The sequence below is a fragment of the Podarcis pityusensis genome (genome assembly GCF_964106645.2).
Source record: "Podarcis pityusensis genome assembly, chromosome: 1".
Taxonomy (NCBI): Eukaryota; Metazoa; Chordata; class Lepidosauria; order Squamata; family Lacertidae; genus Podarcis; species Podarcis pityusensis.
This window is the reverse complement of record NC_138028.1, coordinates 110,548,958-110,561,879: the sequence shown is the minus strand read 5'-3', so window position 1 is coordinate 110,561,879 and position 12,922 is coordinate 110,548,958. Positions and strand designations below refer to the sequence as shown.

General features: G+C 39.3%; 1 protein-coding gene across 2 annotated transcripts in view; it reads right to left on the bottom strand.

Annotated features, from left to right (window-relative positions):
* The window catches only part of LOC308486382 (sodium channel protein type 2 subunit alpha), a 97,235-nt gene that overhangs the window by 11,406 nt on the left and 72,907 nt on the right, over window positions 1-12,922 (bottom strand). For both annotated transcript variants that reach the window (XM_081023195.1, XM_081023196.1), the window contains exons 18-21: window positions 6,377-6,497; window positions 5,141-5,295; window positions 2,799-2,972; window positions 825-947 (exon numbers count right to left, since the gene is read on the bottom strand). In XM_081023195.1, coding sequence (XP_080879321.1) covers window positions 825-947; window positions 2,799-2,972; window positions 5,141-5,295; window positions 6,377-6,497 — 573 coding nt within the window. The remainder of the gene's footprint in view (window positions 1-824; window positions 948-2,798; window positions 2,973-5,140; window positions 5,296-6,376; window positions 6,498-12,922) is intronic.

Here is a 12,922-nt window from a genome sequence, read left to right as displayed (position 1 = left end):
AAATGTTAAAGGATTCAGAATAGGAATGTAAACATTCAGTTTAAATACAAGAAAGCTATGGAGGATTTCTTCTTCCTGTTGGCACTCTTGGGATTTTGCCATTCTCAATCATTGGGTGTTCTGTAAATTTGGATACCGCAACCTGATTCCAGGTCTTTGGAAGCCTCTCTGCTTACCACCATTCTGTTTCCACCTTCTGATTTCTAATAGATATTGATTCATAAGAGGAGCTATCAACTGATCCCATGACTGTCAAGATTTGATGGAACAAACTCCTTAGCGCTACACTGAGCTCCTCCCAATATGTATTATTAATACATATTATTATGTGTTATGTAATATGTATTATTAATACATATGCCTGCAAATCATATGCATGTGCACATGCATTTAGGTGCATCAGGGTAAGAATACCAGATACTTAAAACCAAGCTTTTAAAATATAATCAAGAAGTTGACAATTCAGAGTTAATTAAAAAATATGGAAAGTAAAATAATACAAGAGAGGAACTGAACTTTAGCTTTTTTAAAAATAAACTATTTAAAAGGAATTGGTGATATATTAATTAGTGACATTTATATAGTCTATTCCAAATGTGCACACATTAGCTGAGTTTATGCTGCAGGATCCTGGCAGGTAGGCTGGTGTTATTCTTCTGAAGTTGCAGAGAGGCTGAGAGAGAAGGCTGATTGCTGCCCTGGACCACTTTGTAAAATCCTGGATTTCTACCGAAAACTTTGCTGCTCATATTCTTAATACGCCACCCGGAAGACGATCATGATGGTTTTGTACGTTACGTTAAGCTCTTTCCATGTTTTCTTACCCTCATTCCTTCAAATCGTGATAAAGCTCTTAGGGGTCGCAAAGCCCTTAAAGTCCTCAGTGATTTAATGGCGCCAAGTTCAGAGTAGCCCAAGGCATTAGCTGTTAAGCTAACTAAAGAGACCTGCACATGAAGAAAAAAGAAATTAATCTGTAAGCTATATAACATATATAAGAATCAGCACATACTTTTTCTATAACTTTGCAGAGATCATTTCAGTCATTCACTGTAGCAGAACAAATGGCTCAAAGGGCACCTCATGATAAAATGGACACAAAGGTAAATGCTTTAGCTATTCTCATTATAGAAGAGTTTGAAAAAGAATTTTGCCTTGGCCCAGCTAGTGAATTTAAACAGGTTATCTGCCACTATGCAATGGCAGACCCACCAAGTGTCCCTATTTTCCAGGGACGTCCTTGATTTAGAGAAGCCATCCTGGTTTCTGATTTAATCCCGCCCAGAATGTCCCACTTTCCCTTAGGATGTCCCGATTTTCACTGGAGAAATGTTGGAGGGTATGGAGTTATCCAACCCCCGAGCCGTCTGAAGGCAATCCTGTATAGGGATTTTAAAAAAATGTTTAATGTTTTATTATGTTTTTATATATGTTGGAAGCTGCCCAGAGTGGCTGGGGCAACCCAGTAAAATGTGTGGGGTATAAATAGTAAAATTATCATTACGGAACGTCTTTATTTTCATTGGAGAAATGTTGGAGGAACATATGCAATGGAACATATTTTGGCATTTTAACGGTGTCTTGTGTGCAGGAAGGGTAAAGGCACGCACACTGTTTCTACAAAGTGAACAGCTTCTTCTGGATTGATGGGAAGTGCTTCTACATAATTCGATTTTAGACTGAGCAACACTAATGCGGTTTCTAAGGGGAGGTGCAAGACCATGCTTAAAATGCCTGCCACTTGTTCCAGGGCATAATTTTCAAACCCTGAATTATGCATGCAGTTGTTTGCGTTCAGGTGTAAGACGAAGCAGAAGTGCCTGTCTTTTGAACTGGGATGTTATGTCAGGCTGCATAGCAGTTTATGCAAATTGCTGCCATCAGCTTGTTGCAAGGGATTTGATGCAGTGTTTTCTAACCAAAGCCCCTTTCTTGCATCAATCAAGCAACAGGGCCTCCGTGTGTTGAAGTCAATGCAGAGCCCTGCTGCTGGCCCTGTCCCAAACATTGTGCCGCTTCCCCAGCCCCACCTGCAACTTCCACATGTTGAGCATGGACAACTGCAAAAGGGGAGTTTTCATATGTAGATACGTATGCGTACAGGCTTCTATCGGATCAGGGCACCCGTGGCATCAGGGTTCTCAATCCATGGAAGACTAAGTGTGTAGGTGTCCCTGTTGTTGACCCATGTTGACTACAATCCAGAGTCTTGCTATGGACAACATCCACAACTTTACCATGGATTCCAAAATATAGCCCCAAAAGGTGCGCATGCACAGAATGCTAGTGGATGGATCTGGATCTAGCTTTGGACCATGCCATTACAGGTAGATATAGATTTCATTATCTCTGAAGTTTTTCTTAATGACATGGGGGAGGACACATTTTTTTATTAAATTCATATAGCAATTTCTTCTGTTTAACTGGTAAATTCAGCTTGTACTAGTTCGGAGCGGTTTCGTCAATGCCGCAGCACGAAAATAATTACCCCAGCCAGATCACCACACTACTAAGGCCCAAATGGCTATTTTCTGGAAGTAATTACATCCCTGGTTTCTGCAAGCAGTAGCCACACTGCTTTTGTTCACATTATACCATCCTTTTATGGAATTCTGGATTAAAAGTTACTTGTGATTCTTGCAAATGTGTTCACTTTACCCCACAATTCTCTCTCTCTCTCTCTCTCTCACACACACACACAAAAAAAAATCCATGGCACAGTAACTGTAGTTAATTCGCCATAACTCATTTTCATAAAGGTAGATTGCATATTCAGCTCATAGAAAAAGAATACGTACATCAACAATGAGGAAATCCAGCCAGCACCAAGCATTGGTGAAATACATTTGAAAGCCATAGGCCACCCACTTCAGAAGCATTTCTAGAATGAAGATGTACGTGAAGACCTTGTCAGCATACTCCAGCATGGTCTTGATAGTCTTGCGCTGTTCAATATATATGTCTTCAAAAGCCTGTAGACAAATACACACACACACACACACATATTTCCACATATTTGATGGATTTTAGTTTGACATTAATCTTTGAATTATTTTTGTTTCCCTTTCTAGTATTTGAAACTTCAGTCCCCTCTTCCTCTCTGTTGTTTGACATTCACGGGGGAAGGAACGAAAACATGCTTTGCACACAGGAGGACCAAGTTACAATGTTTAGGTAGCAAGTAATGGGTCTTTTTGAGATTCTGGAGAGCTGCTACCAGCCACAATAGAAAATATTGGGCTAGATGTACATCGTTTAACCTTCCAAAGCAGCTCCCTGTGTTCCTTTCCTCCATTCTGCAGAATTATTATTATTCAGCAGTTAAGGGTCACATTGTGGGATCTCTAGCGCAACATCTGTACAGTGCACAAAATCTAGAAAGGGAACGTTCCAAACTGATGGCTATCCCATCTCCATTGTTTAACATCTTACCATTAAGAAGTTTCTCCTAATGTTCAACCAAAGTCTTCTGTGACTTTATCTTCTTATATGAGACCACCCTTCAGGAATTTGGGTGAAGTAATAATAATACCTTTATTGTCAATGTACAACCGGTGTACAGTGAAATTAACCGAGCCTCCCCCCCCCCGCCAACACTCAATCTCATTGCACTCTGTGTGCTTGTCGCACAACACACCAACCCTGAAAGTCAGTTGCACTATATTATTTTCCGTTCAGCAGCCTAACTGCCCACGGATAGAAACTGTTTTTTAGCCTGTTGTTATGACTGATTATACTTCTATATCTCCTGCCCAAGGGTAGAAGATTAAAGAGGTGCTGGCCGGGGTGTGAATCGTCCCTGAGAATTTTTCTCACTCTCCTAAGGCATCGATCCCTTGTGATGTCATTTAGCGGACTCAGGGGACAGCCCATGATATCATGTGCTGTGTTCACCACCCTCTGTAAAGACTTTCTGTCTGTGGCTTTCAAGCCAACGTACCACACTGTGATACAATATGAGAGGACACTTTCTATTGTGGACCGGAGAAGGAGGTAATCAATTGTTGTTTAACATTGTTCTTTCGCAGGACCCTGAGTCGCTGATGGGCCTTCCTAATCACCTGAGTTATATTGTTTTTCCAAGTGAGGTCTTCACTAAGGTAAACTCCCAGGAATTTAAAGGAAGTACTACTATGTTTCCTCTTTAAAATAAACATACCCAGTTCTTTCAGCTTTTTCTCACAGTACTTGTTTTCCATGCCCTTGACAATATTCACTGCCCTCCTCTGAACACCTTGTTTTGCCTACATTCCTCTTAAAGTGCAGCATCCATATCTACACATAATGTTCCAGATAAGTACTACTGAGGAATGAAGTGGAACAGAAAATGTCTGTTGGAACTCTTGTGTTCCCAGATACACCTGCCTGGTATGATGTCAAGACTTGTTTCAATTCATGTCAACAGATTCTAGCAGAAATAATAATAATAATAATAATAATAATAATAATAATAATAATAATAAAAAATTTATACCCTGCCCATCTGGCTGGGTTTCCCCCACTCCTTCTTCCTGTATCTTCATGTTACTTGGCCCACTTTGCCTTTCTTGTTCTATGTGCTACCCTAATCCAACTCCTTCTGTCAGTGGACAGTGTAGCCCTGACTCATTGATAGTGATGGTGTAAAGCTATCCATAAATAGCCCAGGCATTGGAAAGAAGGTATAAACATTGGAAACAATGGAAACGAAATAAACCAAGGAGATCAGGTGAAAACCAGGGGCACCAACTTGGGCCTTATGGGTGCCCAATGGCACCTGCGACATAATGTCGTGACAGGCAGGGCCTTGGCTGTTGCTTCTGAGGTCTGGCAGGGTCTTGGAGGCCACGTACAAGGCCTTACGAGACCTCCAACGTTGCCTCGGAGGTTGCGTTGGAGCCCGTAGTGTGGGTGCCAAGCACCCAATTATTATTTTTTTGTGGGTGCTAGGGCTCTGAAAGGGTCCTCTATGGTTGGCACCAGTAGTGAAAACTAACTCAGCCTCCTGAACATGAATCTTTCCTCCCTTCTGCCTTGCCAGTGTGTGAACTCAGGAGAGCACTGGAAAAGGTGGTTATTCCATCTTTGGTCACCCTCCCCTGACACAACTCTATGGATTGCTCTCTAAGGTTCTGTGGTAAAGAACAGTTTTCAAAATTACCAGAGCACCACTGCTGAGAAGAATCATGAAGACAATAAAAGTCTCAAACCAATTATGTTCTACTATTTTGTAGCAGGTCTTCCGAAGATTCCACCATAGTTTTCCTTTCCCGTCTTCTACGCTGACTTGGCAGCACTTGAACTTCCGAACACAGCCTGGCAAAATGCGGCAGGAGGATGTGACAAATGAGAGTAGCATAATAAGTTATTCTGAAGCTACAGTTAATTAACAACATTTTCTATGGTCAGTCTTGAGTAGAATATATTCTATACTAAAATACAGTCCTAAAATAGTTTGTCCATTAAAATTAAAACTCACTCAAGTCGGCTCAGTTGTTTGGGGAAGGGGGAGGGGGAAGGAAGATAGGCCAGCTTAATCTATTTTACATGCCGTGAAATCTCCAAGTGGATCCCATTTGGAACAGATCTACTTATTTCACTGTATACTAATACAATATGTACATTGTGTCTCAACACAATACAATTTTTGAGTGTGGGCTCTTATAGAAACAAAATGGCACCATTCACTTGCAAGAGTGAGGCATCACCAGGGTAGGGAGAAACCTAAAGTTTGCAGAACCCTACAGTCTGCAGAGGTACAATTTCTTTTAAGAAAAAGGACAGCCCAATGAGGAGGACTGAGCATACTCAAGTGGCTACAGAATACTGGCTGACAATTTGAGATTGAGAAATGCAACTGTGCATCCCGAAAGAAGGCATGACTGACTGACTGACACTACAAACTGCAGCATTTCGTTTCTTGTGATGTATAAAGCAATTTGTGTTTCTGTTTGTGCTCTGTATAATAAGCCTGATTACGTTTGAATGGAACACACACAACTCTTCCTCATTAAGAATAAGCTAACAGTGTGCAGTTTAGAAGTAGCATCAGAGGATTAATTCTTCCCAAAAAAATTTTGCCTCCACAGGACTCCGTAAGTGTGAAATCAAAAAACAAAAACACCCAAAGCATAAATATATATTAACTTGGATTACTTTTTTCTAGGAATTTTTTTTGTAAGCTGGATGTGAGAAATTTGTCAAATATTCATAGGGTTGCTGGGTCACAAGAAGCAATCCTGGGTAACAGACCAACAGTGTTTACCTGGGAAGCAAACGCTGGATCTGAAGTTGTGCACAACTTATATCATTGCTAGCATAACAGGGCAGGAATACAGATAAGCAAAAACAAAATGCTCCCCCAAACAAAGTAGTTTCAATTTTTTATATTCCTCACCTTCTGTAAAACAGGCTTCTGGTTCAAGAGATTCTTCTGGTTCGGCTTCAGGTTGCTCTCCAACTGGGGGGACTCCAACGTCAACTGTGCTACCTTCAGATGAACTAGATGCATTTAGTTTCTGCAAATAAAAGCCCCATGTGAAACTGTTAATTACCATTCTATTTCTTATAGGACTGGGTTGCACTTAATGCATTCCAAAATGCTCTCTGTGTAATTAAGAGCTCTCAAATGAAGAGCAGAACTGTGGAGGCCAGTTTGCTTTCCTGTATGTGAGGCCATAAGTATTATTAACCACATCAAGCGGGGGGTTTTTTCCCCCATGATGGAAGGGTTTCGGTATATTCATAGAAGGAACCACCATTTTGAACCAATTTGCTAAGAAACTAAGCCACATACTGAACTGACAGTTCTGAAGTAACACTAATTGGTAAGATAGAGAGAGAGAGCACCATGAATTGCAGCATTTCCCCCAAGTTACGGCAAAAACTGAAGGAAGCATTTTCATGTCAGATGCAGGTACAGTATGCATATGATGCAAACTATGTTTAACCCTTTACTTCCTGTTGACATGAAAAGACAAATTATCAGTGTATAAGTACTTCTAAGTTTCTGAGGTTTCAGAAAGGAAAGCAGCGTATTAATTCCAGAGCAGGAGCCATTATTTCGCATTCTCTTTTGCCAATGCACTTGCACAGCTGAGTGTGCATTTTTTAAACTACTTTTTATTCTTGCATGGTACACATAGGTGTCATCTTTAGTACTTAGATAATTGTGTGTATTTTTACGATAGCATTTAAAACACAATTTTTCAAAAATGCTATTTTTGGAGGGAAAGAGATTGTGCCAATCATGAAAAGTGACGTCATCTAAACTTCCAACTGGTTTCCTGATGTGATTAAGGAAAGCTAGCAGGCTGCTGCATTGGCAGCAGTAGACAAATATGAGTACCATAGTGAATAAAAGTAGAGCTGATAATCGCATTCTGTAGCATTCTACAATGTTATTACCATGGTAGTGTATAACATCAGTAAATGGCTGCATTGGTAAGTAACTCTCTTTATGTGGGGAATGATGTAAGCAGATGGTGAATAACGCATACTGGTGTCAATGTACTATTATAAAAAGATCATTTTTTACATAATACTCCAAAACAAAGCTGTCAGCATTATTCATCGGAATCAAGCTTTTTCACGAACTCTTAACCAGCTAAAATATTAGTTTGATGAAGAAAGTACTTTACCAGTTTTGAGGTGTTCCAGTTTGAATTTTATTTAAGCAGCAGAAAGAATTGGTTACCATTCTGAATTTACTATTTTTAAAAAAAGCCTCAGATTATCCTCAAGCTGTTTCTACCAATCAGCCCTTTCTAGTCTATTTTCTGGTGGTTTCACTAACTTCTGGATCAATAAAATTACTTTGCTTCAGAAGACTATTTGGCATTTCATGGGTTTTAAAAATCGATTTATAGGAGGTATGAACACGTTCTATTGATTGCATCAGAATATAATTTATAATCTGCTCTCTGTTTTGTTTTTATAAAAAGGCTGTGTAATGGTACTTGCAGGGAGAGGGGCAACAGAATTAGATTCAAGATAATCTTTTTGTTCATCTGAGTCCCTTGTTTTTATAGGAAACAAAAACTGTTGTTGTTAGTTTTACACGTCCAGAGGAAACACACATTCAATTTTCAATGCACTTTAATATCAATAAACAAAATAAAGGTCAATGGGGAACGAATGCTATCCCCATGTACACTAGATGTATAGAACCATATAAAACAACATAATATTCACACAAGTATAGTATAAGGGGACTGCAAGCACTGCAGTCTTGTTCAATGACAAAAGGAAGTTTTTGATAATATAAAAATAGTAACCACACCATCCGAAATTGGAATAGGCTATCTCAGTACAGTACTTCCAACATACCTGTTTATCTCAGAACAATAAAACCTGGGATTAATCATTTATCAATAATAATCTTACTAATACTGACCAGTAAGCAGTCTCCTGATAGTACGATCTTAGCCACCTTGTAGCAAAATGCATATTGTGGTCTTTTATCAAGCCGGAGGTGAGGGATCAATGTTGGGAAAATCCAGCACACTCTTGAGTGCAGCTTCAAAGGATATATTTTGTACTTAGCAACAACTGATGTACAATATCATTTACAAAGTGCAAATGTATATAAATCATAACTCTTTGCTGCAAAATAGAGAAAAAACAGTTGCAGGAAATTCACTGCAACAGTATCCCTTGATATGCAGCCTTCTATCCTAAATGGAGACTAGAAAAAGGCTTTGGCTAAGCACTGTTTTATAGAAATGGCCACAAATCATAAATTACACTATATTCTGCTCACAGATTGGTACAAAGTATATGCTCAGAAATGAAGTTCAACCAAAATCAAAGGGAATGGCTTCCAGGTAAAGATGTTTAGGCTCAGGTACTTACATAGTGCACCTATGCATACCTAAATCCCAAGAAATCCAGTAGCATATAAGTACAGTGTATAATTTAATACATCAGATGCACAAATAGATTTTTGGTATGCACTGACTGCCCCGTTCATTCCAATTGATGGGCTTAGTCCATCTGTACATGGAACGCACATGCAGATCATGTTGCAATGAATTCTGATGTCGATGCACATGTGGAGCTTCTATACATAAATGGAGCTCCTGTGCTTATAAACCACCGATAGACTGAATCATAGACACCTATCATACGTAATCTATGCAATTCACGCTTAGTCAATAGATGTATATAGAACCATAACATCCTATTTTTTTAATAGTTTGAAATTGTAAAACATTTTGCTTGCATCATTCCAAACTGCAGGAGGTGGGTGTTTTTTTTAAGCATTAATGCTGCAGAATTAGCAGAGCAGAAAGCAAAAAAAGCAAACCAAAATCATGATGAGTCTATTCAGAAAATAAAGAGAAATCTTTAGGTTGGTTTTTTGTTTTTGGGAAGAAAAAAATTGTTTAGTAACTTGTGAGCAGCGCTAAGTCCAAAGAATAAACAAGTATGAATCTCAGTCTTTTTTCAATCCTTGAAATTATGTGTAGTTCATTCATCAAATTAGTATATTAGACATTTCACATGCAAACACAATGATCAGGCAAAAGTCTAAGATACCATTATCTGAAACGCAAACAGCCACTTTACATTCATCTTGGTTGAGGTACAAGTCTACATTTCATGAATTGTAAATTAAACCTTTCAGGTTTCTTCTCAGTGAGAAATTGGCATGTTTCTTGCAACAGGCTGTAATAATAATAACAATCTTATTAGTTAACCGAGCCTGAAGTGGACACTGCGCAGCACCCAAGCAACTCAGAAAGAGAAAGCATCCCAGGTTTGCGAGATTTGTTCGCCTTATTCAAAGATATCATTTATCCTTAAAAACAGAGTGCCGTCTGCCCATATGATGAGGCAAGCCTGGGATTGTCGGGGGTCAGGATTGGGGGAGTGGGTGTTAAAAGTAAGAGAGGCACATTCAGAGATTTATACAGTGCACACTGGTTATGCTGGAAGCACTCTCTTAAAATCTGCCCATTTTGAATCTCCAGTACTTCAAAAGGAAAGTTTGTGATAAGGCGTTAAATACATTCAGTACATGCTAACAGAGCCAAAAATTATAGGCAAGTCATTAAGAGTTTTCATTTCTGAGTTGCTCTGTATTGTGGCACCTTTGGCTATATAGAAATAATGGTTTATATAAAATCATCCCTTATTTAATTTATTTATTTGCTACCTTTCCTCCTAAAAAAGCCCAGCCAGCCCTTATGTAGCAATGTGACAGAGAGGAACTGCAACGTCACTTGTCTTTTGAGGATGTGCATTATGAATATACACAGGGAATATCACACGGTTAATTTGCCAGTTTCTAAAAGGGACATCTTCCAGATTTTAGGTAGAAGGGTCTGATTGACTGAACTTGAATTGAGAGTGTAATAGGGCACATAGTAGCATCTCTTGAAAGGAAATATACTATTTTGTGTAGTATATTTCCCCAAAGGGTAAATATATTTCCCCAAAGGGTCACAAGTGTTGAGTTGAGCTGTAGAATGAAATAAATCCAGTTTCACTAAAGGTACATCAGACTGGAAGGAATGGATGTTGTAATTGTTGTTCCCATTGCTTTTATGTACATTTGCCCATTTTCTGGGCAAGAAGCCCAGGAGGATGAACTCAGCAGGATATACTTCTCACTAAGCATGCACAGTACTTTTCTGCCCCATCTTTCTACCTTTGCAATACAGAATGTCAACCATAAACATCCTTAGAAAAACATAATGATAAAGCAAGATTTTCCCCCAAAACAATATGCTATGGAAAATATGCCACAATTTAAAGGATGGTTAATTTATTAGAGTTCAGATATTGTACAAACCTTAATATTCTGGGTATTTGGGGGGGGCATCTTAGATGCATCAAAAGGTACGCTGCTAACAGAAGAAATAAGCACAATCTAGAAACATTCTAAATTGGTTTTGGTTCTGAATACCTTCTGCCTTTAATATACCAAACAAGATTTACAAATGCGAAGAGGTTTGGCAGTACTGTTATTCGTGTACACACCTGATTTGCTGGTAGCTGTATCATGGTTTCATATAGTAATAATGCTATAACAAAATAGGTAGGGTGGGCAAATCCATACTGGCCCCTTCATAGTTGGGTAGAAGAGGGGATTTCAGAAGGTTGTCATGCAAGCCACACTGCTGAAATTCCCTCTTCTACACAATTCTTAAAGATACAGGCGTCTGGTCTCCATTTTCATCTGACCATGCTAAAGGGAAGTGCTTTTTTAATTATAAAATTTAAACTAAAATAAGAAATAAGTATGGTCAACGTGGAATTATTTTGGGATGCAACAAAAAAACCAAGACTATTTTATTATGCTCTTAATAAGAGTGTTTTAAACAATAACAACTGCGCATGAACCCCACATTTGCATCAATTTACATAACTTGCATGCTCCTTTGAAATGTAAGCATTTTTTGGGTGGGGGAATGGAAAACTACTAAGCAGAGCATCTGCAAATGATCTCAATATCTTATTTTAATTAAAACTGATTTTCGAAACCTGCCATGCTATGGAAATTAAATGAAAGAGGTGGAAGGAGCTATTAAAGGAATGGTAGGAGAAGACAAACACATACAAATTGATTTTAAATGATTTGGGCTTATCATATACCTACTGAAAAAAAATCCCCTTAAATTGAGGGAAGTTGTGATTTCTTAATTTGCAGCAAACCTTTTTGCATACAAGTGGCACAGACACCAATATCCGGCAACAGCAATCAGCGACCCACTTATGCATGTTGCTTCACTGTAGTAAATAAACACAGGGGAAGGAAAAACACTTCCGGGGGGGCAATGCCTGTGGAAGAATCTGTGCCACCCCCCTGCATGCTTTTCAGGTCCTGTTTACATAGCTGCAAAGTAGTCCACCCATTTTCCCCAGTGCTTATTATTCCCAAGACTGGGACATATGTTTAAAGGGCCAAACTATATGTTATGTGTAGTTTGGCATTGTGTGAATCATTAAAAATAATTAAAATGGCAGTCATAGGACGGATCAATATCAGGACTATGGTGAAGTTTTCCGCTTTCACTTTTTTAAAAAAACTTTTTTAAAAAAATTGCCCCTCTTCTGAAACTATTATTTCTTAACAGACTTCCCTCCAGATGAAAATAGCACCTGGTGGAGGGTATTTTATTTTTGTGCTTGCAGCTGCAGGGTGGGTGTTGTTTATAACCTGCAGCGGTAGTGTTTTGCTAGTCGAATTTCCCCCCGCATTTTGTTTTGCGTGACAAAGTTTTGAAAAGTTGCTGAAGTGTTATCTGTTTGTATTCGTTGTACAGCTTAATGGCAGGCTATAAGGTCACACAGGCGTTTTAGCTTGCGAAATAAAGCTAGTTACTTTCGTTATAAACTCAGAAATCATGCACACTACCCAACGACATTAATTGTAAGTGCAGTAGTATAAAAATACCCCTTGGCTTGATTAAGACAGGGGTGGGGAACCTCAGACCCGGGTGCAAATGCAGCCCTCTAGGATTTCCTTTTGGGCCCTTGGTCTTCTCCTGGGCTGTGCAGAAATGCCCACCCACCAGTGGCCTCTGTCTTCCAGCAAGTTTCCTTTGAGATAATGTGACCTGCAGGATGAAAAGGTTCTCCACCCTTGGATTAAGCAATTAATCCCTTTGCTTGCCCAACGTATTTCGTCTCCCAGTTACACCTAGTGAAACAAATGCTTTTCAGGTTGAACAAATTGCATGCATTTCTTCTTCCGCTTGCTATAAAACTGCATTATACTAAAGAGTGCGGCCTAACTGGAGTCTGAATGCCTACAAATGTTGGACTTGCCAATCCTGCCTGCCCATGCTGTGATGCGAGTCACCTGACTCGGCAGAGAGCAGCCGTGTAGCTTTCTAATATTGCAATGGATGGGGGGAGGAAGATGGCTGAGTCGCATGCAAGCCAATCCATATCCAGTTAAAAGGTGATCATATAGAGAGGTAGAACAACTTGC